At 34.4% G+C, this 26,124-nt stretch overlaps 1 protein-coding gene across 2 annotated transcripts in view; it reads left to right on the top strand.

Annotated features, from left to right (window-relative positions):
* Positions 1 to 11,250: 11,250 nt before the first annotated feature.
* The window catches only part of LOC134532349 (uncharacterized), a 64,533-nt gene continuing 49,659 nt past the window's right edge, over positions 11,251 to 26,124 (top strand). The window contains exons 1-3 of one of the 2 annotated variants that reach the window (XM_063368776.1): positions 11,251 to 11,402; positions 11,913 to 12,029; positions 16,394 to 16,501. In XM_063368776.1, coding sequence (XP_063224846.1) covers positions 11,995 to 12,029; positions 16,394 to 16,501 — 143 coding nt within the window. In that variant the 5' untranslated portion in view covers positions 11,251 to 11,402; positions 11,913 to 11,994. The remainder of the gene's footprint in view (positions 11,403 to 11,912; positions 12,030 to 16,393; positions 16,502 to 26,124) is intronic. The other variant, XM_063368777.1, reaches the window with a different exon arrangement.

Here is a 26,124-nt window from a genome sequence, read left to right as displayed (position 1 = left end):
TTCTGTATAAGAAAATAAATAAATGTATTTAAAAAAAGACCCCTGAGTATTCACAACCAAAAATAATATGAAACTTAGTGTTCTTATAGCAGGTTTTCATCGAATTATTCAAAATATTGTTTCTCAATTTTTTATGCTACCAGATGTGCTGGTTCATTTAATCAGAAAATATTTTCGTTGATATCTTTAAAACCAATACGTGTTTTAAACTATAAATAAGACATCTTAATACGAAATATTTTTAAAGAATTTTATCTGGGGATATCTAGTATCACTTAAATGAACTGAGGTACTATACGGAAATATTTGCTTTAAATATAATTAATTATAAAATATAATGATGTTAAATTCTTTGTCTTTGGATTCACATACGAAAGAGCACAGGTTCAAATCCCAATAGTCCAGCCACCACAATTTTAGAGTTTCATTGTTTCCTAAAATAATTCCTACTCAAGACTATCCACAATTTACTGTGGAATATTCATGCAGAGAGGATTGACACGTGCTTCATAAAGGGAGGACGTGCAATAAAATCCTTATGAAATAATAAATTTTCGTAATTGATTTCGTACATACTACTTACTATAATTAAGTGTGTATACCTATGAGCTATCTTTAATTTTATCTACCAGAATAATAATTGGAAATTTTATTAAACAATTTGTATTTTACTACTTATTTAAGTGAACATGAAAAATATCTCAAATTAGTAACATTTTACATGAATGCTTCCTTTATGAAAATTTTATGAGCTGATATTTTTTGGAAAATAATATAACTGCATATACAAAACTCAACGTTAAGATTAATAACAGTATAAAATATATTTGCACAGGAATGTATGTAGTTAAACGAGTGATTTTTTTTGCAATATAAGAAACTCTCAAAGTGACGTGTCTGTGTTCAAAAAAAGTGTAGAACACAACTCATACAACATGAAAACAAATTATTCTTTGTTTTCATGTTGAAATAACTCTCCTACTTCAAAATGGTAATATTGTATCACAGTCCTTCAATGAGTTTGGATTATCTAGATCACTAATTGAGCACCTAAAAGTACATTTAAATGTATCAGTTATAAATCATGATAGTTTCGTTAGTTTTTTTCCCCTTCAAATTGTCATTACTTATTTTTCGATAAAATGTTGTGATATTTTATTGTTATTTATCATACTTGCAAAAACCAAATGTATGGTAAAACATGAATCAAGTTGCCATTAACATTAAATTTTGGTGGAGCATGTATTTCATTCATTGCATTACATTATGACACAAAATTTACTGAAAGTATTGTTTCAACACAAGAATCAAGTGAATAATGTATTACTAATAAATAAAGAAACTATATCAACATTGATCTTAAACTAATAAAAAAAGAACCTGCTTTGCCAATATAAATATAAAAAAAAAAACATATTCAGAAAAATATTGAAATAACTTAAATTACATGTAAAGTACTGTTACGATTTATTAAAAATAAAATAATAAATCGTTGTGTGGCAGACTACTGGTTTCGTAAATTGATAGCCCAATTACAGATTTTACTTCAAAGTTTTATTGTTTACCACTATTTACTTCACTATCAAATAATCTTCGAAAAATTTATTAATAAACAATTACACTTAAAATGTTTACTCCCTAGTCACTCGGTTTTTACACACCGTACACCTCGCTGGGCCGCACCTCCAGCGCAACTCTCGCCGCAGCACCCATCGTGGACCTCCGTCGCGGGACTCTGTCACCGCACTCCACTGCCGCCGTCGCACTTCCCTTCGCCGAGGGTCCGCTCGACGTTTCGCTCGGGACTCTCGCCGCACCCGCGGCACTATCGCCCCACCCGCGGCACTATCGCCCGGATCAAATCCACTCCCCAACTCAACTCCCCCGGAGGCCGGCGTCCCGGGCTTATATTGGCCCAGGCGCCACTTCCAGAAGTGACGAGCGCGGCTGGGGCCTGTCGCCGCGCCGACCCGACGTCATAATTCTCGAGAAAGGCGTCGGCCGCTCGCAAGGCGGCGCGCGGAACTCCCCAGCTGCCAGGTGTCAGGTTAACACCGCCGAGACAGAGCGTCGCGCGGGGAGCATTGGTCAGGAGGGAGGGGAAGCGGCAACCCTTGTAATCCACCAGTCGCGCGCGGCACGTCTCACGTTGCTGCGGCCACGTGACGTCAGTGACCGTGCGGGGCCGCCAGCCAGCTCCGAACCTGCGCGCGCCGCGGCCCTGCTCACGTTCGTAACAGTACTTAAAATATATATGTTATACAGTAATTCTACATTTTTCTGCTATAAAACTCTATCAAGGAAAAATATTTAGAAATAGAACGAATTCTTGTCAGAAAAAAACAACCGTATCTTCTCAATTTACTAATAAGTTATCAGTTAAATAAAAAGCATCTATATTCGCAGAAAATATTAAAATTTACGAAAGTTAAGATATAAAAATATATATAATGAGAAACTGATCTATTTACGTAACTTATATCTGCTGGGAGCCGTATAAATGAAAGTGAAGTTACTAAAATCGTGCTTTCAACTGTGACTATTTACATTACACAGTAAATTTAACAACTCTGATTTATTTAAATTACAGATAAATATAATTTTTTTAAATAATATTATTTTATGTCACTGATACTGAAGATTTTCCAAAAAAAATTTAATATGACACTTTTAAAATAAACCTGGAAAAAAATCCTTCATTTCCATTACAAAAACTGAAACTGAAAATAAGGAAATACATTTATTTAAAAATAATTATATAATACCTATGTTATCATAATTGCTTTTCATAAAATGAATTACATTTAATTAGTTTGTTGGCATATGTGGTCAACAACTAAAATGGTAGGAGAATTTCACGATTTGATAATCGATGTGAGATTCACTCTCAAGCAACTTACAGTAATAAACTAGGTATTACTTTTTTAAAAGCTTATAATTATGTATTGTTATGAAGACCTTTCCATATGTTTTAATGGAGTTATCACAAGTGTTTAGTGAATTTAGTATTTTCAAATGGAAAAAAATGCAAATATACAATGGCAATTTCTCGTATGTGTATTGCAAAATTCTCGTTTATTCTCGTACCTCACTTAAATGAACTTTTATGATACTATATTCTTTGCCAAAATGTACTGCACGAATGCATTCCCTTAGGGCAAACCCGTAATGCTTGTAGGATATGGAGTGGTTGACTAAACTGTTAAAAAAAGTCTGGCAAAGCATATATTTTTTCGAAACAATAATCATCGACAAATATTATTTACCTTATACAATTCACAAATGAATTGGCAACAGAGAAATTAGTACTCTCATCTAAATAAACAAATATAGACAGAGTAAAAATATCAAGGGGGAGGCTGGATGCCCCACGAGGGGGAGGGGAAGAGGAAGAGAACAATAAAAACAAATTTGATTGACAAGGGAGAGGGGGAAGGTGTGAAAATACTTAATTACCCTAATTTACATATCCTTTTTAGTTAAAAATTCCTACGAGCCCCCTACTGTAGTATTTAATCTTGCCTAAATGTGACGTCTGTATACGGTAGCACAAAGGTTACTCATCCAATATTCATGTAAACTTAAACCTAATTCCAGGACAACCTTGTTGTAACATTACAAAATACTACTAGAGAATTAATTATTATATGCTTGTAGTTTTCAGCGAATACAAGAAGCATGGACAGCAGAACACAAACTTCGAATTTCCCTCCGGCTGAAACAGGTAGCTTGTAATCATCCTGCAGACCCCAGACACCATCTTTGCTGCAGACAGTTCGTTCGGTATGAGTGAAAGGTAGTTTTTCATATCAGATGTTGCACCTACATCTCTTGTCTGGTATACCTGGATGCCATTAAATACTTAGTTAATGTTCTCTAGTAGGTGAAGAATACCATTGCAGGATATTGTTGTCGTCAATGTGCTTCTTATAGGTAGGAACGACTTACATGGGAAAGTACAGATATTTTGGTTTGTACAGCGATGCATACTTCGGAAGGTAGCGTACAGCCCGAGCAGGAATGGCTGGTACTCGTGCAGTTTCATTTTCATAATGCTGTCATCAAACATAAGCGTATCTTTCACATTGAGAATTTTGACTGAAATATTTATTTGGTACTTTACCTATTAAGGAAGAGCTTTATGCTGACAGGTCTGGTAAGGGCCTGGTCTTTTTCATGTCAATTTGATTTATGTTTTGTCTGGTGTTTCAAACTTTATGACCATCACTTCAAATGCAGATTTTGTTTTTCGTCTTAAAATTTCACCAAGCGATCTCACCGATCAACGATTCTGATGAAAAACTTCGCGAGCGCTCATCACGACGACTGGAATGAATACGATACTTTGCGGCACTTCAATTAGTTTAAATGTTGGTAGAACCATTGTCAAAAACCTTTAGTATGTTGCTTAGTCTTTCGTTGAGATATGTTCCACTTGCCGAATTGCAGTTTATTTGTATAACAATTACGAGCAATATGATTACCGTGCGCGTAGATTCATACGTCATTCCTGCATCATACACCTTAGGCTCGAATTCGAGCATCCCACCTATGCTTCCCGATTTCGTATAATCGAAATTTTCACTGCATGCTAGAATGCCTTGTGGAAAGCATGGATTTCCTGGTAGTTGAAAGTCCGCATCTGGTAGTAAAATTTCCTTGGTGTAATTTGCAATGTCATCAATTTTGTAAGAGCCAACCGGTAAGTGTATTTCATGAGCGTTCCCATCATTTTTTAGGAATGAGATCTTTCAATTATGTCGTCAATATTCGGTAAGGTATTATATGTTTTAAAATATGTGAGTCTAATACACCATTCATTCTCAATAACCAGGAAATGGACTGCCCGAATCTCCGAATGGTGCCTGTAAATTTAAGTATTATAGACATGACTGGCTTATTTACATAACACAACATCCATTATATTATTATAAGAAAAAATCGAAGGCACATGTAACCGCAGTTTATATTTTAGACAACTGTTATATTTCGTAATTGTAGCATAACATTGTCCTATTCAGATAAGATACAAGTTTTAGGCGTAGTTCTCAAATCACAGAAACCATCATAGTACTCAGCCTTTATTCCAGACTTCATGTATGCTACCCAGTGTTTTCCATGGCCTGCCGACGCATCTCAATTAATAATGGTACACTCACCAGTCTTTGGTTTGCTAGGTAAATTATCTCGCATAAACATGAAATTAGATATTTTCATTTTGCGAGCATACCTAATTAAATCTTTATTGGTGAGTGGACGTTTCTACAGAGGAATTAACGGTTCCTTTATTCGTTTGTGAGACCGCAAGTAGAGTCTTGCGACATTTTTTTTAATCCATGATATATATTTCTATGCTGGCATTTTGTCTTCGTGCTTCCTCCTTCTGTTTGCGCTGGTTCTTCTAAGCGTTGACTGCCCGCACTATACCGCTCATAGCACCCATGAGGCTGCCGAGGACAACCAATGCAGGTAAAAGCAAAGGTATAAGTCTAGCAGTAATCTTCTTATTAAGGGTCTGTGCTTTTTCTTGATCTTTCGCAGACCTGCACTGATCTTGCACGAATGCATCTTTGCCTTGCAGGGCTTGTTTCGTCAAGTACCCATTCCTAATTTTTAGTCTCTGCCCTTGGATATAGGTCCTATGCTATGATTATTCTCCTAGTACTGTGAACGATTATTAACTTATTTCTTTGGCTTCCTGTGCCAGTACCTTGTCAGCCCTAAACCTGGATTCAATTTCCTTACTCAGGGAATAGGCAATATCACGCTGCTTGCACTTCTCATCAAGATAATCATGTAATGCCCACAGCACCTCGAATGTGTAGCTCGAAAGGCAGATTATTTATCAGCGAGTTCACGAGTCCTGCGATTTTTTTTGGTTCTTACCTCTTTGAGGCATTATGCACAACTGTACCAAATGTATAAATGTTTGTTTGTATAGAATTTCACCAGTATAATGCAAGTCGTTTAGGAAGAAGTGGGTTTGCCCATGCGCATCACGCAAGACGACGAAGCCAGTGCTTGCAAATCCCAACATGGCTTGTTATTACCTTCTACCATATATTCATATGGGAGGCTCATAGAACTGTGGAAAAACACGTGTTCTACCGAGTTTGCTGGAAGAACCAAATGGTCTTTGCTTTGAGAATGTGTACCGCTATTCCAATTCTCTTCAACAACCAAAGTACCAGCGCCTTGCCACGGATATAAGTTCGGTGGAAGATCTTGAGTATTTTCCATTCACCGATAATGCATATGTGGTGCCCCCTAGCCAAGCAAGAGCCAATTATATAAAAGTTTCCAATGACATTGTTTGCGAGGAGCAAGTCATAGTTCAAGAATACTTTTTCATGGTAAGAGACGCAAAATTAGACTGTATTTACCTATGTCAGAGGTAGAGCAGGATTCCAAAACATCTGCTGTGTGACAATGCGAATGTCATGTAACTTTATCACATTTAAGATCTTTATTTACATTATGCTTACGACGACTATGTAAACACCAATATGATGTTTCAAGATAATAAATATATGTGCTCCTTATCCTGGAAAAACGAGCACTGAGTACCAAGTCTATGCACAAAAGAAATAATGGAAAATGTGGACACCAAGTTAATGATATGGTCTGGCCAAACCTGAGATCTTTCTCGAGTCGGAATACTGACACAGCTATGGAGTGTACAGAAAACATAATAAGTGGTTCTTTAGTGCTAAATAAATAGACTTTTTACCAGGAAATATCATACACGTAGAAGAGTACAAAACTCATGGCATATAGAAATTGCTGTTTCGCAGGGAACCTAAAGGCTTTTCTCATGAAAATTTGCAAGTGTATAAAAAAACTGCTAGAACTAACTCATGCGCCCTTTCCTGATAACGATCCGTAAAGTAGCAGATTTAAGACAAAGATCATGAATAAATCGACTATCTTGTTAATCTCTTCAGTAATCTAGCAGTACATGGTGAAGGTTTAAAAAATCTAGAAAGTGTACAGAACTTTTATTATGTGTATTGGAATGATCCAAAAGAACTGGTTGATTGTCTGAGACTGCTACCGGCTTCGCTTAATGCAGGAAACTATTCACATATGAACTAAATAGTATACATACTCCATAAAATAAGGGAAGTTTTAATATGGTAATATCTTCGTCACAAAGTCGTAGTTCGTGGAATTGATGATGGATTCCAGGCGGATTTGGTTGAGATGATACCATATTCCCGGATGAATAAAGGTTTGAAGTACATGCTGATTGTCATTGTTGTGTATATCAAGTTTTTTAGGGCCAGACCTGTGAAATAAAAGAATGCAATCGACGTAACCAAGGTCATGGCTAATATTTTGCGTGATGAACCTGTACCGTCGCACCTACAAACGTATCTCGACAAAGAATTCTACAATGCGACGTTCAAGGCTTTGATGAAGAAGTATGGCATCAAACACTACTCTACATTTAGTAATATCAGAGCTCCTGTTTTGAAATTTCTAACAGAACTTTGAGTTCCATGAAGTGGCAAGTTCACGGCTAACGGAAATTAAAATTGGCTGGATATCTTGCCATAACTAGTAACTAAATACAATACTACTGTGCATTTTACAATGAAAATGAAGCTCAAAGATGTAAAGGACAAACACTTGCTTCGAACAATGTTTTCCAACACGAAGAAGAAAGATCCATGACAGCCTAAAGCTAACGTCGGTAACATTGTGTGGATCTTCGAGATAGGTTTCACTGTGAATTGGAGTCCCGAACGTTTCCGTGTGACCTACGTTCGCGAATCGGTGCCTATTACCTATTACCTCAAAGATTTGGACCAAAAGTCTATTCATGGTGGATTCTATGCTGTAGAGATCCAGCCTACAATTTATCCTGACACATACTTAGTGGAGAATATTTCTAAACAAAGAAATAGACAATCTTAGGCTAGTGGTGGGGGTTCCCACCTCGCTTTAATTCGTGGGTAGCAGATGTAGAAATCTAGAAATGCTAGTATTTTACTTGTTTTTGATCTTGTAGTTGAGTATATATTTTGTTATAAATCCTTTATTTACAATTTTGCTAATTTATTTATCGAACCTTTCACTTTTTTTTTAGTAAATTGAGCAGATATTTTAAAACTTCCTTTTTTGGTATTTATCAAGGATTGAATAAAGGACCGGAATCAATCGAATCAATCAATAAATTATGAGTGATTTTTTTACGAATATTTTCGAATTTATAGATAAATAATTACAGATTTCCATATGACGGCCAAAACGGCTGACAAGATGGCAAACACCATGGTAATAAATATTACTGCACTGTAGAATTAAAAAAACTCTTATGGTAGCAGTGCCCTCTAGCATATGATGTGTGTACTACATGACACTAGCGCTCCTGGTATATAGTATTAAAAACAATATGATGCAGCGTCCTCTAGCAGATGATGTATGCTAACTAGCGCAACTAGTAGAAAGTATTGAAAACAATATGGTGGCATTGCTTTCAAGCAGATGATGCAATTATTCCTTCAAATTAATTCAATATATTACACGTTTGAATATTTGTGTAATCTTATTTATATAATTTACTTAATTATCAGCGGTGCGGTCAAAGGCGTATGTTTTCTAACCCAGAGGTCCAAACTGCCATTGTTCAAATCACCGCGGTTCCAATGTATATTGTATAAAACATTAAATTTAGTATGTCGATAGGGGCCATAACAAAATGGGTAGGTATACAGAGCGATGCTGGCGCTCGCTAGGAACAAACAGCAGAAACAAATATGATGGTATCTAAGATGGCGGCCTCCAGAAGAACAGAAAAAAACAAGGTGGCATATGTGATGACATCCAAGATAGCGGCCTCCAGCGTACGACAACAAGATGGCGGCTGTGACATCAGAACCGACTAAAAGTGACTGATGTCATATCCAATACGGTGACCGTAACTAAAAGTTCGATGTTTGGGGAGTGGGGCGATCGAAGTCAAGATGGGAGAAATCAAGATGGCTACTGATGTCAAATGTCAGGGTAAAGGTCAATGTATTAATTCAAGGTCAGATGGTGACCGTAACGAAATGTGCAACGGTGAGGTCGTCCAAGATATCTGCCGTGACGTGAGAGGTCGGTCGGCACCACAGGCACCGCACACGGCAACCAGGCGCCCGAGCCTCCAATATATTTTAATGTTGTTGCTGACAATAAATGCTGATTTCTTTAGTTTCCTTTTAATTGGGTGTTCCTCCTGTATGAGTGGTGCAGCAGTTTTCATTTTTATTTCCTAGTTTGCATACTTGAATTTTTTCCATGACAAACAGTGCAAACTACCTTGGAGTCTGTCCAAGAAATCGTATAACAAAAATTCCACATTGAAAAATTATTTAAAGAACAAACCGAAAGTTATTATATTGTGCCGATAGGAATTTTGAAGGGGGTGGGGGAACTCATTATAATACTGACTTCAAGCATTAACATGGAAAATAGAGCACACGCCGACTCACTTCTCACCCCCATGAACGCAATAGAAAGGTGTAATTTTGCTTCGCGGCTCTTCACCACCAGGGCACGTCGAACCACGAGCTGTCTTCCTCCGCCGGTGGCGCCTCGCCTCTGTGGCATTGTCAAACAACGTTTAAATCGCGTAGCAAATACGTTCATCGTCTCAACCATCAATGCAAAACTTAGCGTGTTAATTTTATTTTTTTAATTATAAATTTATTAATTTAAATTCAATTACATGTACTTTTACATGTATGTATTTAACTAGTCAATTTACAAATTGTTTTACCTTAGCAACTGCCAAAATATTTTAATATTCTGTGTACTATAAAATGCCAAAAAAAAAAATTAATAAAATAAGTTTTTGCAAAATATTTTTTTACATAATTTTTTTTAATCTTACTGTGATGTGAACTACAAAACCTATTTCAATAATTATTTTACTATAACTAATGTTTAGGTACCTATACTTATTATGTAGTATCATGAGTGAATTTAAATACCTAACCTACAAAGGTACTGTGATAATATGTTGAAAAATTAGTTTTTTATCACTTAAAATATCACAAATTGCTGAAAAAGCAATTAAGGGAATTTATAAACTTGTTTATTCAGAATTTTTTTTAAAGTTCATTATTAAAGAGTAGCAGAATTTACTCTCCATTGACCAACGAGCATGTAAAGATGTTAGTATTACCTACGTGTAGTACGCCATTGACAACATCGACAAACATATTATAATTAAGAAATACCTTGAACCGGATAAATTTTTAACATTGAGTCGTACATTCAGAAATAAGGTTCAGCGATGCGATCCCCAAGTACTGAACCTTTTCTTTTTGTCTTCACACCTCTCCGGCTAAAATTCTAATTATATGGATTTGTATCAGTTAGCCCTGCTTAATTGTGTTACTGTCCTGTGTCACTATCGTATAAAACATTCTCTATACTTCCTTGTAGTGAACTCTGCATGTTAAATTTTGTTCTATGATCGTTCTAACATGATACATTTTAAGAATTTTTCTTTATTTTCATGTAAGAAGAGTTAAGGGAAAATTTAAATTTATATCTGCTTTAGCATCACATTATAGTGTATGTAAGGTAAGGCATGGGGTAAGCCCTGCGGTTCCACATTTTCATCTACCATGCCCACAAAAACGTGACACCTTTGCTTTTCCAATCAGTATCATGGTTATGTATCGAAATTACCATGACTAAATTTAATATTACCATTTTATTGTTAGCGAAATACATGGTAAAAATAAGCAAATAAAAAAATTGTACCATACAAACAACCTCTGGTATCTAAATTTAACATTTTTAAAGTTGGCACTGCAACAGTAAACTAAATTAAGGGCCGAAAATAAGGCCAAACAATAGGTACATACATACTAAACAAATTCTTGAAATACATATTCCTTATTTTATTTAATAGTTAATCATAACGTAGGACCTAGTGTTGAGTATTTAATGATTTAACGTTTGTGAACTAGTGTACCAACTATGACATGTGTATGTGTTCACGGAAAATAATAATTAATTTACTCCTAGTGGCTCTACAGAGTAACTTGCAAATAAATATTAGGCTACAGTATACAATAAATATTAAAAATAACATTTTATACCTTGTCATGTGGTTACTTGGATAAATAACTGAAACATAATATTACAACAAAATTTTAAAATGACGGAACTTAATTGCCTTCATTTATGTTAGCTACAAATTATAATTCTTCTAGAATAGTAAACCATCTAGACAAAGTTGGCTACAATGCTTTTACTGCCAAAAATAAAGCTTATGTTTTGCTTGAAACAAATTTACGCAGCACTTTAAAATGTTTCGAATGCAATTTAATTAAGGAGATTTCCAACTTTTGAGTAATATATTTTTATTTAATAGAGCATTTTCTGTTTATTTTTGTAAGGTACGTCTTTAAATGTTATTTGTTAACATCAGTATTCAAGACATAATTGTTTAATAGCCAACAGAGGTTATGTCACTGTTATTTTCTCTGATATGAACAACTTGGATAACCTTTTGAAAATAAATTTTTGACATAAAATTAATTTTGTGAATTTATGTAAAAGGTTTATCTAAGTAGGTTTTCCTGCAATTAAGTGAGCGCAAAGTGAACTTTGAAATATAATTTTAAAATGATCTTAAATCATAAGCCTGAAACATTTAATACTTATTGTGTTTCATTAAGTTGATTGATTTAATTTATAATAATATATATTTTTGAAAATAAGTCGTTGGTTTTTCAGTATGTTTAGAAGGTAAATAGTTATGATTTTTCATCCGAAAATATTGACACAACTAAAGTAACCAATTTAACTAGCATTCATTATTTAAAAAAATTACTAACATTGGAAAAACCCTGCATTGGATATCTGTAGATAAATATAGTTAGAAATGTTATATTTTTATTTTTTAGCACAGAAGAAATGTCGTGACTTTAACCAAGTGCCCTTGGTGAAAATTCAACGGGGAAACAATCTCTTTTGGCAGTCATCATAATGCTGCCCGCAGTCAAATCAAATGTAGTGCCCAAGTAAGTAACATATCACAGCATACTATTTGAAGGAAACAATGGTGTTCTCTCTCTCTTAACTTAGCACATGGTTGTTTGATGTACGCCTTACAGAGTTAACTTAACCTGTCACATGATACGTAATTGCAGATTTACGTGGTTTTATTTTTGCTATCGTGGTGCTTAAATAATTATTTAACCAACTATTCTATAGAATACTTCATCCATAATTCGCAATGTGCATATTACTCTCTCTTTACAATGCAAAATTCCCGCCATTAGTACTTTCCTTGTTACGGTGTGCTCTCTTGCTAGGTATACACCATAAAGCACAAAGGTTTTGAACACAACTTTACCATGCAATGATATATATTTTTTAATATATTTAAAACATTTTATTTTTTAAAGGAAAATTTTAATGAGAATTATGGAATTACATTTTCTTAGTTGTATTTCATCAGGCGTTTCATCCAATAATATTCAATTTTTACTTCTAAGGAGACGTAGGTAACTGAAATAGGCCATCTTTGTTTTAACATATACAAATATTTTATTATTAATGGCAATAGTTTGGAATTTTTTGATCAATGCACATAATTTAATGAAATGTGTTGTTAGTAATAGTGACGTACTGCTATGTACAAATAATTTATCCTGTGAATTTATATCTGTTGAGTACATTGAATTAATTATTTTCTTTCAGAATGCCTACAACTTTAATAATACCACATAAATACACTAATTTATGGTATTATAAATATCAATATTAAAAATTAAAGTTGGATGTAAACTAAAAATTCATAGTTAACGATTAGGCCAGTATCGTTCTGGCAATAGTGGGTGCCAGTAAATATGTACTGCAAACTAACCGTGATACAAACTATACTAAAGTCGTTATTTGTATAACACTTTAGCCTTGTTTGTAACCACTTTAACTTAAGATTTTGGACGCTTTGCTTCAAATTTATTCTTAATAACGTTCGTCAGACAGCATATTCAACACAGTCCTGATCCTAGTGACTTGTTTTCATGAGTTGATCAAGTAATGGTGTTATACTGTAACAAATATTATAAAAATGGTTCTTTGAGCCAAGTCGTGTTTTTTAATTCCACGGGTGAATATAAAAATATATTTTAACCACAAGTCTTAAAAAACTAGAATTTTCAGTAAGACGATGCTTATAATTTCCGATTCGATGCCAAACTTGTAGCCTTAGTGTGTAATCATAAACATGTTTAGTTAGAATTTTATGAGTACGGGCTGAGAATTTTAGCAAATTTATTTTTAAAAAATTATTTGAATATGCCAAAATTAAAAAAAATATTGCATAAACAAAGCTACATAAAATTTTCCCATCTATTTTTACTTCGCTGGTTTCTAATCCATTACATAAGTTTTCGTAATAAGTACTTATTTTTTGATATTATTTGCGTGGGTTTGGTTGTATCAATATATTTTGTGAAAAATTAAAATGAACAAAAATTACAGTTAAAAAAAGAAGTATTGTTAAGAAAATCTGAGAATGGTAAATTGAAAACAGTGTCAACTTAGGATTATACCGTAATAGAGTCAATATGACCAAAGAGTTACATTTACTATAACAATTTCACAAAAAACACAAATTAAACTCTTATAAACAAACTAGTGCAGTGATAAGTATATGGCATACTCTTAGTAATTGTAATCGGTTTTTATGTAAATAACTGATATTAAACTAGTAGAGATGGTAATTATTAAATGGGAAGAAAAAATAAAGCATCATTCAATTCTTGGAGATAAATAAATGTTCTTAAACCATAGTTTCTGGTTGATCCCATCATAACTGTTGCAATGGCGTGCTTTGTGTATTAGGTATTAACAATAAAAAATATATCGTGTCTTAATGTATGGTTTTCAGAGCTGGTACTTAGAGTTTCTCTAAACTTTGGTGTGATTGCAAAGTAAAGGTTTTTTGGAGAAGGTTTCAGAATTCAAAATTGACTTGTTTACTATAACTATTCTGGTCAAATATTATGCAAAAAAAATATGTGTCGCTTCATTACTCAAACCATTGAGGGAAGAGACGCAAAAAATTAGCAAATACCAATGACTGCAGGTAGCGTACTGGAAATTAAAATTTAATTCTTTGCAATGTTAAAAACTCCGGATTTTACACAATTTTCTTCTTAGAAACATTTACGAGAAAATGGGAGTAAAATTGAAAATAAAACAACTAGGTATATTTTACCTAAAAAATATTTATTGAACAATGTTTAACTTGTTCCATATACCGGTAAAATTAAAAATTTTAATGTTATATCAATAATAACTTTAGTAAGCCTTAATGATACTAAATTTGAGAAAAAACTATTAACTGAAAAATAACAAGGCGTCTCAAAGGATATGTTATTGGCCATGCTTTAGACCTTTCTAAAAAAAAATTAGTAGCCATTTAAAGTTCCATAGATTTATTGTATGCATAGAAATAATGTATGTAGAAGCATTTAGCACCATTTCTCTTCCATAAAATATTTTGGCATTCTCCATTCTTTCCATTCTTCACTCCATTCTTTCATAATATTTCTTCACAAGAAATTTTGTGTTTAGCGGTTAATAAAGTTTAAAATTTACATCTAAAAAAATTGCTGTTAATTAGTTCACCTTTCTGAATGGCTTATAATTATTTCTGTGTCTGGAATGAGATATTCATTACTTAGTGAACAAGAACAAGTTAAAGCACTTAAGAGTGTTGTGTGCGTTTTCGGAATGGTTCTTGCAACGGAGAAGATTGATTCAAGATTTAATATTTGATATATGACATTGCTGATTATAATGTGTGCCGTAATAAAACAAAATGACAAGAAAGATAAATTTGCAAAAACACAGAAAACAAGCCAAAATCAGGCGTTGTCAAAAAATTTAGAACAAGAACAGCACAGAAAATTCCGTGAAAGAAATTAGTTAAAACATTATTACAGTACAGACGGACACAGTAAACCAAAAAAGACTCAACAGTAGTAACAAGATCTGTAAATAAACACAAAAACGATCTTGGACAACACAAAGAATAACAGAATAACAAAACAATGATACTAAACAAATAGTGCGGACAACCAACGACAACACGGACTCATAGGCAAACCCTATGACGTGACCAAAGAAAATATTCTGGACACCAAATTTTTTTTCCACACAAGTGTTGCTACAGTGTTCGTCCGTGCTGTTGTTCTTATCTTCTTAGTATCATTGTTGAGTTATTCTGTTTTTAATTATTTTGTTCAAAATCACTTTCGTAATTATTCAATGTTCTTGTTACTACTGTCGTTAGCCTACTGTGTCAATCTGCGAAGTAGTAATTTTTTTTTCTATATTCCTTCCACGGAATTTTCTGTACTGTTTTTGTTTCAATTTTTTCATATCGCCTGATTTTGGTTTATTTTCTGTGTATTTGCATATTTACCTTTCCTTCTGTTATTGAGGTTTCGTATGTCGAAAACTACATTTTGAATCAGGGTATTGTGTCTCGAAGCGGCTGAAAAGTTCATCAACATTATCTCTTATCTTCCATACAATGGTATTTAAATAATATTCCATGCATTAAGAATTAATTTTAATTAATTTTGAGAAATTAATTTAGCTTGAAGAACGGTAGGGAATTTATGAAATGACAACTGAATAATTTCTGTCCCTGACTTATTTTAAATCACATTTATACCTCCCATGAATGTATTATTTTCAACAATATTTTTGAAATTGGAAATGTTTTCCCTTTTATTTTATCTGTGTTTTAAGTGTACTAAAATAATATTTAAAATTTTACAGCAAATATATGTATGCCAATAATTAAAACATTGGCCTAAGGGAGTTACATAACGGGCACATATTTTCTTTATTTTTAACAAGTAAGTAAATAACCAGGGGAAAAATATGAATAATAACGTAAGAGAAATAACAGCATACCACTCTTAGTTTTTCTCAGGAAGGAGGATGACGTAAAAAAATTAAAATATAATATTTAAAGAAGCACTATATATATATATATATATATATATATATATATATATATATATATATATATGGCTGTTTGTTTATTTTGAAGTAGCTTGTGGTATTTATAATTTTAATTTTTTTTGAGTAGCCGGGACCTCTCTATTATTTTAGGATCCCTTTATTAATAATATTTTTTTCTCAGTTTAATTTAATGAAAGGCGCCATACGACGAGGGTGTTAAAAAATTTGGACATCGAAAGTCAAATGGAATTGCTCGTTTGATTTTTTTTTAGAAAGTTGACAAAATAATATGTTTTATTAATTTTTTTTTTAAACAATTTTAAACGTATTACGTGTCCACGATTGTCGCCGGAGAAACACGCGGTGGAGAGGGCAAGGACGGCCTGTGTTGCAGGTTGCAGCCGCTGCAGGCGCCGGCGGGCAAGCGGGGCCCCCAGAAGCAGCGCGCGAGGGATAGACTGCAGTCCCGCCTGCCCCAGGTCGTGGAGACGGAGATACGCAGGTGCCGCTCCGGAAACACGCGTTCCCCGCTCTCACGAACCAGGAGACCAGTTCCCGAGATAACAGTTCGGAATAATAATTTGAGAAAGATATTTTATGTCTAAAGATAATTTTTATACGTGAAATACTGGTTATTTCCTGCGAAAATTGGAGCATATTTTTGACGTGACAACGTCAAATAAATCGATTAACGCCGGCTACACGCACTAAAAAGTGTCCCGTTACTCACATTGTCCCGTTACGCTGTGTCCCGTTACGCTGATTGTACGCTTGCGCCGCATCTATCTCTCTTCCACTCGATTGGAACAACCATCGATTTGACTTTTTCGAGGCACATTAAACTTGAAACACTCCCATTCGTTTCCTACTTTTCCTATCATCGTCCTATCCTTAACAGAATGACACAGATTGGAAGAAGTTTTATAGCAAACATGTATAAAAGTTATAGTTAAAATAATCTCTTCGTTAAAGTAATAAACATATTTGAATTAATAAGTGCAAATAAAACTAAATTTATCAATTAAATTGTAGATTTCATTTCACTCCTTCTTTGTATCCATACAAAATAGTGATAATTCAATAAAAATGATTCAATTTTATTCATAAAAGTATGCAATCATTTCATCAATATTTTGTTATGACGTCACGTTAAACTATCGTCCGTAAACCAACTTTACTGACAACCAATTTGTTTTAATTTTAAATTTATACTTCAATCAAGCAATTATTTAAAAACACATGGAAAACATAATTGTATTTGCGCATTTAATACTGGAAATCTATCCGTGGAACGGTTTACAAAAAGCTTTTACGATTGTAGGTACTGGAACAACATACATATAAGAGGGCAGGATAAGAACTCGAATTCAGTATAACTGCGAACATTATTTTGTAGTGATACAGTTGTTTTCATGTAAATGTACAAATTTACAAATATCTGTAATATAACATGAATATTTCTGTTTTTTTATATATGAATATTTCAGTTCCATTTACATATACAAATCTTTCAGTGTGGACTTCCCGTAGACGGCCAGTTTATTATGCGTGGAATCACGTCACTTCAATTATTATCAAACAAATTTTTGTAAAGGTTTGGTCCACGACCATTTATACTCAACCCATTCAAAGTGCACTGTTTCTACTGCACCTATCGGTCGGTAGTTGCATTGTTTTACTTTGAAGCATTGAAGATAAACTACTCAGAACAGTATTATAATTGCTGTGGAAATTTTTTTTAAACATTTTTAACAATTATGTTGAAGTGAGCAGGCAGCGAACCGGCAGTAGTAGTATAGGAAAGTATTAGCTGGGACACGGGTCCGGGGCGTGGTGTGTGGTGGAGCCGAGAGCCAAGCCACATCTCTGACGTCACGTCCATCTCTGACGTCACGGTGGCCATCTTGGATGAGCGTAATGGGACACAGCGTAACGGGACACATTGTAACGGGACATAACGTAACGGGACAAGTAGATCACGGCGGCCATCTTGGATCCGCCATTTTGGATGACGTCATTGTGTTCTCGAAAATTCCGGCATTTTGTTTTCCGCCATTTTGAATTATGACGTCGCCGTTGCAGTTTCCGCTACGGCCGCCATCTTTAAAATCTTTATTTATTATCCGATTTTAATGAAATTTTTTTAAAAATAATAAAAAAAAATTAAATAATAAAATTTAATAAAGTTTTTATAAAAAACAAACATTTACGACACAGAGCTCGGAGTCCTCGGTTCGAACCCGGTGAGGGCAAAAAAAATAAAAATGGCGACCGATACTTCCTTCGTGGTGGATGCTGGCAGACTGACTCCCATCACTTTTTTCCAAAGCATATATATCGCCAGTGAGCATTACGCCACGTCCGCCATCATGAAATTTGGACGCCGTCTTGAAAATCCGCAATTTTTATGTTAGAAAATCGGGATACATTCCAAAATTCATCAAAAAATTAACTTATTCGAATTCTGATTGATTATATCGATCACCGTCCTCGGTTCGAGCCCGGTGAGTGCAAAAAAAAACTAAAAATGGCGATAGGCTCCTTCCTCAATGGTGGATGTAGGCAGACTGACTCCTTCCACTTTTTTTCAAAGCATATATATCGTCAGCTAGTATGACGACACGTCCGCCATCTTGTCTTCGTCCGCTGGAGATCACCATCTTGTTTTCGTCCGCTAGAGTGTGCTGATACCATGTTAGTACAATTATCTGGTCACCACACCTTCGACCTTGACATTGAACTTTGACCTTGACCTTGAAATTTGACCTTTACCTTGAACTTTCAACTTGACCTTGAAATTTTGACCTTGACCTTGAAATTTGACCTTCACCTTGAAATTTGACTTTGTCCTTGTCGACCATCATGGATCCGACATTTAATGTTCAGTACATGCTACCAGGAGCTACCACCTGCTGGAGTACGCCATATTGTGTATGTGTGTGTACTTGTATTATAAAGTACATTTCCATCTGGATAATTTAATTCTAACCCGCTACAGTGCAGTAATAATTTATTATGGAGGTGCCCCCCGCCATCTTGAAATTCAGCCGCCATCTTGAAATCATGTAATAATGTAGCTAGAAAAGCGGGAAAAAATCCAAAATTCATTAAATAAATTTGTAATCCATATAATTATTGATTGGATCGACTAAGGTCCTTGGTTCGATCCCTGGCCGATACAAAACAACTTTAATTTTAAAAAAATACTAAAAAAGTGTTAGGTTTGAGAAAATAAAAACACCACAAGTTCTTTTAAAAATTTTTTATTACATAAATTCAATACACTACTACAAGTACAAAAAAAAACACTGACAAATTACCAAAGCCTTTTGGATTCCACGATTCAAACAGTCTTCTTATTGTACGGACTAAGCCTTTTACATGACTTTAAATGTCTATCCGATCCGTTCATCACCACAGCCAGAGACGGACTGAAGTTCATAGCACTTATATAGTCTCACTAGCTAAACCCGGCCACGCTTTGCTGTGGCACAGTTTAATATTAATTCATTGTTTAATTTAATATTTTACTGTGCATGGCTGTGGAATGTAATAGAAGAAATAAAAATGTGTTTAGCTTAAATATTTTTATTGTAAAGCTAATGGAAGGACTACATTCCTTGTTTTCCCATTTTTTGCATAAACATATAGATCAGATGGTTTACCGACTCTGGAGCACCCGACATATAACTGTCCATGAGAGAAGCATTCATTTTCTAAATTCAAACCGCACACTTGCAAAGATTGTCCTTGTGCTTTATTGATGGTCATAGCGAACGCAAGGCGTATTGGAAATTGAAGTCGTTTGAACTCGAACGCCATATCTGTCGGAATAAGTGGCATTCGTGGAAGTAATACGTCTTCACCTTTATGAAGTCCAATCAAAATTGTTGCTTCAATAAGATTATCCATTAATTTTTTAACTACTAATCGTGTACCATTACATAATTTAGGCTGACAGATATTTCGAAGCAATATAATTGGCACACCAATTTTCAAATTCAAAATATGTGGTGGTAATCCTGGAACATCGAGTGAATTGAGAAATTCCGTTGGAAAGTTCACTGCTTCATTTTGGTGCACTACTGAATCAATAGATTTGTATGTCATTGTTTCACCTTCGATTCTGTTTATAATACTATTGTTCATATCGTGTACGTCAACATTTTTAGCCGCTAGAATGGCTCTTTCGCTCAACCATGCATGATTTTTGAAATTTGTTTCGATGTTTTGGAATACCTTGTCTACTAATTCCTCTTTTGAATCTACGATGTTGCATAAATCAGATGATAAGCTGATTTTTCCTGTTTCTGGATTTGTAGGTACAGTGCCGTTACCAACTTCAATTAATTGTCTTGAAAATATGACTGCTGTTGGATCGTTCTGAAGTTTAACTCGCATATTCGTGGTTAAATGCATTTTTTTTACTGTGCTCCAAAAATTTGAATATTTTAAGCAGGCATGCAATTCATCAGCAGGTGTTGAGCGAGGTATCACTGGGAGCGTTTGCCTGAAATCACCGTATAGTAACACCAACACTCCCCCAAATGGATCTGGATTATTTCGCAAATATTTCAGTGTATTGTCTAATGCTTCCAATGACTTTTTGTGAGCCATTGTACACTCATCCCATACAATGATTTTGCACGTCTGAAGAACTTTTCCCATTCCTGATGTTTTTGAAATGTTACATGTTGGACTTTCTGTGCATTGCATGTTTAGTGATAGTTTAAGAGCTGAATGCGCTGTTCTACCTCCTTCCATTAATGTTGCAGCAATACCCGAGGAAGCAAGAGCTAATGCAATATGGCCATTTGAACGGATCGTAGCAAGGATTAAGGATATTAAGAATGTTTTTCCAGTTCCACCTGGAGCATCCAAAAAGTACAATCCACCGGATTGGTTGGCCACAGCTTGTATGATAGTATTATATACTATATTTTGTTCTTGAAGGAGTCTCGGTGTATTTTCCTGGACGAACAGCTGTAAGTCATTTCTGTTGTATGATTGTTCTCTAAGTAGTTCTCTGTCAAATGTCGCATTGATGGACCGGTTCGGTGCCGTCACTCCCAATTGAGTCAACGACTTACCACATATTGTCAGACAAAGATCCTCAATGAATATCAGCGCTTCATTGTATACTTCTTCTGTGAAATCCAAGTCATGATTATTTGTTTCTTGGCGAATTTTGTACAGAATATCTTCAGCCATGTAGTCTTTGTATTTCTCCCACAATTGCGCTGGTTGTGATGGGAAACATGCGGACAAAATAGTTGCGAACAGCATACGTATTTGAGATGGATGAGAAGTAGCACATGAATCTTCAATTGACTTGTCCCAATGATCGTCGTTTTCCAACAAATTAAGTGCCTCGCACGCACTCCGATACGTAGTATGTACTATTCCATTCACTGTTCGCAAGTGCATAAATTTGTTGGACCACGACATGTAATTAGAAGCAAACGTAAATAAAAGCATTCTGCATTGTTCGGATGTACTTTGTATATCCTTCCTAAAGCATTTGATGAAAATATTCCAGGTTGTCCAGTTACTGCCTTCCCTCTCTTTCTTCTTTCAAATTCTTTTTGGTCACATTCCAAGTAAAATAAGTTGGAACATCTGCATACCTCAAAGATTTTGCAAAATCATCTGTTTGACATAAATGAAAAAATGCTGTTAATGTTGTGTTCGGTGGATTTATTGCAATGTCTTGTAGGTTTTTCTCTGTGAAATATACCCTTTGTCCGTTTTCGAGATGAACAGCAAGGTGAATGACAGTTGGATCCCTCTCATGGATTTGAAATCCTAAAATGCGCCATACAGCTTCATTGCTGCTAATATATCTGCCGATTTGGTATTGTGAGATCTCATCTAAGTTACTTGTTGATGAAACTCCAAACACGGCCATGTCGCTGCCTTTGTTGACGTATTTACAGATGTATTTTATGGATTTCACAGAATTGCAATACTCCACATTGATATGTGCTTTAAAAGTTTTTGATAAAAGTGGCGAATATGGAACAACCCAACGATTATCAACTTCAATGTCATTTCCTCTCACTTTCATAACAATTGCTTTCCCATTGTCTTCTGTACTTCTTCGTCGATATAGTGGGTAACCATCACTGCCAGTGATTGTATCTTTTAAAAACTCTCGAGGATAACGTTTAGAGCATTTTCCATCTATCATACATGGTGAATTTGTATTGATTGACCCACATGGTCCATGTATCATGTTCTTGGTCACAACATCATACAACTCATTGTCAGTTGTAGTATCTGGTATTTCAGCGGATATGACTTTATCGATTTCATTAGGCATGATCTTCATAGTAAGCCATATTAAAATGTGTGCATGTGGCAGTCCTCTTTTTTGCCACTCCACAGAGTACATCCAGCATTGTGTTTCTCCGAAAACGTGCAGTGAAGTGATGAAATTAATTAACATCTTTAGCTTTTGTTTGAAAACACGTGCTGTTATGTCGTGGCGATCAGCAGGAGATTGTCCAGGGAAAAGTAACTCTTTTATTTCATCCCATGCTGGATTACATGTAAATGTAATGAAAAGATCAGGACGACCATATTTTCGCACATATGTAAGAGCGTCCTGCGCATATTCGTGCATATGTCGTGGACTACCAGTATATGTTGCAGGCAATATTGTCATCTTGCCTATGTTACTTATATCACCATCATTTATAACAGCATCTCTCAAATGTACATATTCTTCTGATCTCAGCTTTGTTTGATTGCGCCTAATGAATAGTAGTCGTTCCGACTCTATTTTCGCGTACATGTCGACGATGTACTGGTGGAAGAGCAGACGGCATTTCAGAATATGGTTTTCTTCATTTTCACGTAACATAATTCTATAGGAATAATAATTCATAGAACTAACTTTTTTGTCAGTGTATTCGCCTGTGACTGTGTTTATCATTTTAATGTTAAAATGATAACCGTCTTGACCACTTGGAAACATAATTGGATATTGCAATGGATCGTAGCACCTATGAGTGTCAGCAATTCGTTGTAGTTGCTCATTTCTGCACTGCAAAACGATATCGCGATGATGAAATTCTTCTCCAACCATGACAATTGCTACCTCATCAATTGTTGGCGCATTATATCGTCTGACATGCTCACTTGCTGGTGTATAATCAGCATGAATAACAATTCTATGACTGTCTGATGGCATAAGATCAATCGCATTTTTGAACAATCGAATCAAACTATTATCGTCATGTAACAACTGTTGCAACGACTCAACAATGTCCCTTCTTACTCCAGCGTAGATTTGACATCGTGCATTCAACTGAGCACTTTGATCTCCCATGAAATATATTTGTAGAAATTTATGGTGATTATTGTGGAAAGGAAGTAAAGAACCAGCTTTGTGGTAAATTTGACCCTGAACTTTAAATGTCGGCATATAATGCTCCGTTATAATGTTAGCGCCAAATGAAGTCATCTGAAAACATGAATTATATTTTCTAATATTTTGGAGAAAATGTTTAGAATCATCAGTAATTCCATTTAACAAATTTTTCAGTGGTTCTTTTGGCTGTTCAAGTTCAGGTAGCTTCACTTTACCGCTTGCACAACACATTCCTGGAGTTTCTCCTTTGAATTTAATTGCTCTGCAATGAGGACAAACTTTATCCATTTTTCCGATTTGAACAAATGTACATGAGGTATTGTATTGTATATCCGGTTCATATGAAAAAGCCATTCGGTGGTATGAAGCTTGGTTATTTAGATGTTGTAACTGCATTCGTCTTCGCCGTTGATCTATTTCTTCTTGGCGTTGTTGAGACGAATATGCTGCTCTTCTTCTTCTCGCTTCTTCTCGTAAGAGTTGAAGTCTCTCTTCCCTTTGATCGGCCAATTCTTCTGCTCGCCTTTGAATACTTCATTCTCTAAGATGTTCATTATATTCTAAACGTTGTTGATCAGTGCGATTTGATAATCTCTGACGCTCTGCGTTTGCACGTCGAGTATGGCGGCCAATGTTTGAACGTGGGCGAGGCATCACACGAACGGTGATGAACTGTAAAAAATGACAATATAAATTAACCATAACAATTATTTTATAACTCATTCATTAGATATTCATAATTTTTAACGCTAATAAATAAACTCTAATTTTTTGGCATTTCTTAAGTAAAAATATACAATTTTTATCCCATTTTTACGTTAATATTTTTAATATTGTAATTAAAATTAATATTTTTATGTACAAAATGAGGAGTGGACGTAGTTATAAAATAATATTCATGGATTTTATTTTTTAAATCTTAAATTTTTTCTTAATACAATGAAATATTAGTTCTGTAATTATTGTTCCGTTCATAATTGTTTACACAGAATGTATTGAAAAAAAATTAAGTCAATTTATATAAAACCTTCTATGAAAGTTATACTGACTGTTTCATTGATAAAATTACTAAGAAATATATAAAAAAATATAAGTTTAAAAGCGAATAAAAATTTATAATTAACCAAAATAAACTCAAAATAAACAAATGTATACTTTTAAAACATGTAATTAAATTAATTAAAATGTGAAGTTTTTATTGTAAACAAATAAATATGAAAAACACATTTCCAGTGTCACATGCTGTGCGATGCCCAGAAACATAAAACTTCTGCAATATTTTATGAGAAAAAGCAGCTAATAATAGGGTAGCTCAACTCACAACGATAGAATGTGGTTAAGTGTCGAAAAACGTGTCTTAGTTAATATATATACTTTAAGAGGATTTTTCGGCCTTGACAATTTTCGCACAACACAGAAAACACGATTTTTCATACTTTGGCACCATAAGGTTTAATGATAGTAGCCTACATAATTCATATTTCCAGTGAAAAAATTAAGTTAAATTATTTCCAAGATAAAAAAACTATATGAATAGAAAATTCTGAAAATAGTGTTTCATTAAATCACAATTTTTTTATAAAACATAAGTTTACTCACTTTACAGATGAAATCCAACCAATTCCATTCTTTAATTAAACATTTATAAATGATACCATACACATAAATTGGTCACAGTGACACATTTTGTGCTTAATCAATATTTGGCTTATTAGAAAACAAAACAAAAGTGTTAAAAGATTATTGTTGGAAAAATCAACAAACACATTTTGCTATGACAACAGGGTTGATATGACAACCGGTTTGATATATCAACAATTATCATAACAACGTACGTGATTATAACAAATTATAATAGCAATATATAAGATATAAGCTATAAGATAAGAATTATTTAATTTTCAAATGTATTGTACGAAATGTATTTTTTAATTTAAACGTATTTTTATCAATAGAGTCGAAAGAATATACTTTCAAATTAAATTAAGTTTTTTATTCTTTCTTGAAATATATATATATATACATATTTGTGTAAATTATTGTCGTCAAGGCACAATGGTCGAGTAGCCTGATGTGCTTGAACTTCGACAATATGGTACAGCATCGTCGAGCGTGGTCACAAATAAGTTGGGTGACCATGATATTTAGTTATAGAAACTTTTTTTTCCGACTTTTCCGGTGGATTTTCCCAAACTTTTATTTAATATAAACACTCTTCTGTTAACATGCAATGTTCTGTAAAAATTTCAATCCAAACCATCGTATACTTTCCGAGTTTTGGGGGCCAAATACATACGGAAGCTAAATTTTTATATATATAGATTAGCCGGTACAACACATGAGTCAAATCAATAACCATGTTCATTATCAGTCTCGGAGCATTTTTTATAATGACGATGTAAGCTATCGAGACGTGAAATTAGTTTATTGCACTTATTGGACTGAAATTGTATTCTTTGAACATTATTAGAACAACCGCTTCTTTCATGTCTGCGAGCATTTGAGGTGATAGTAAATGATGCACCTAAGTATTTGCACTGATGCGAAGTATGCTCTTCATTAATTGAATGCTGATGAAACTTTAGCTGATGGTATCACAGCACATATCGAAGTCTCCTCCAGTGTTGTCAGAGGCGTTGCCAACGGGATCTGCTCCAACATCGTCGGCGCCGACGTCATGGTTCCCGTAGTCGATGGTACATCTTCCATCGAGTACGACGTTAAAGTCGGTAAAGATGCCATCGAAGTCT

This window comes from Bacillus rossius, chromosome 5 (genome assembly GCF_032445375.1).
Source record: "Bacillus rossius redtenbacheri isolate Brsri chromosome 5, Brsri_v3, whole genome shotgun sequence".
NCBI classification, from domain to species: Eukaryota; Metazoa; Arthropoda; class Insecta; order Phasmatodea; family Bacillidae; genus Bacillus; species Bacillus rossius.
This window is presented reverse-complemented; position numbering and strand designations above follow the sequence as displayed.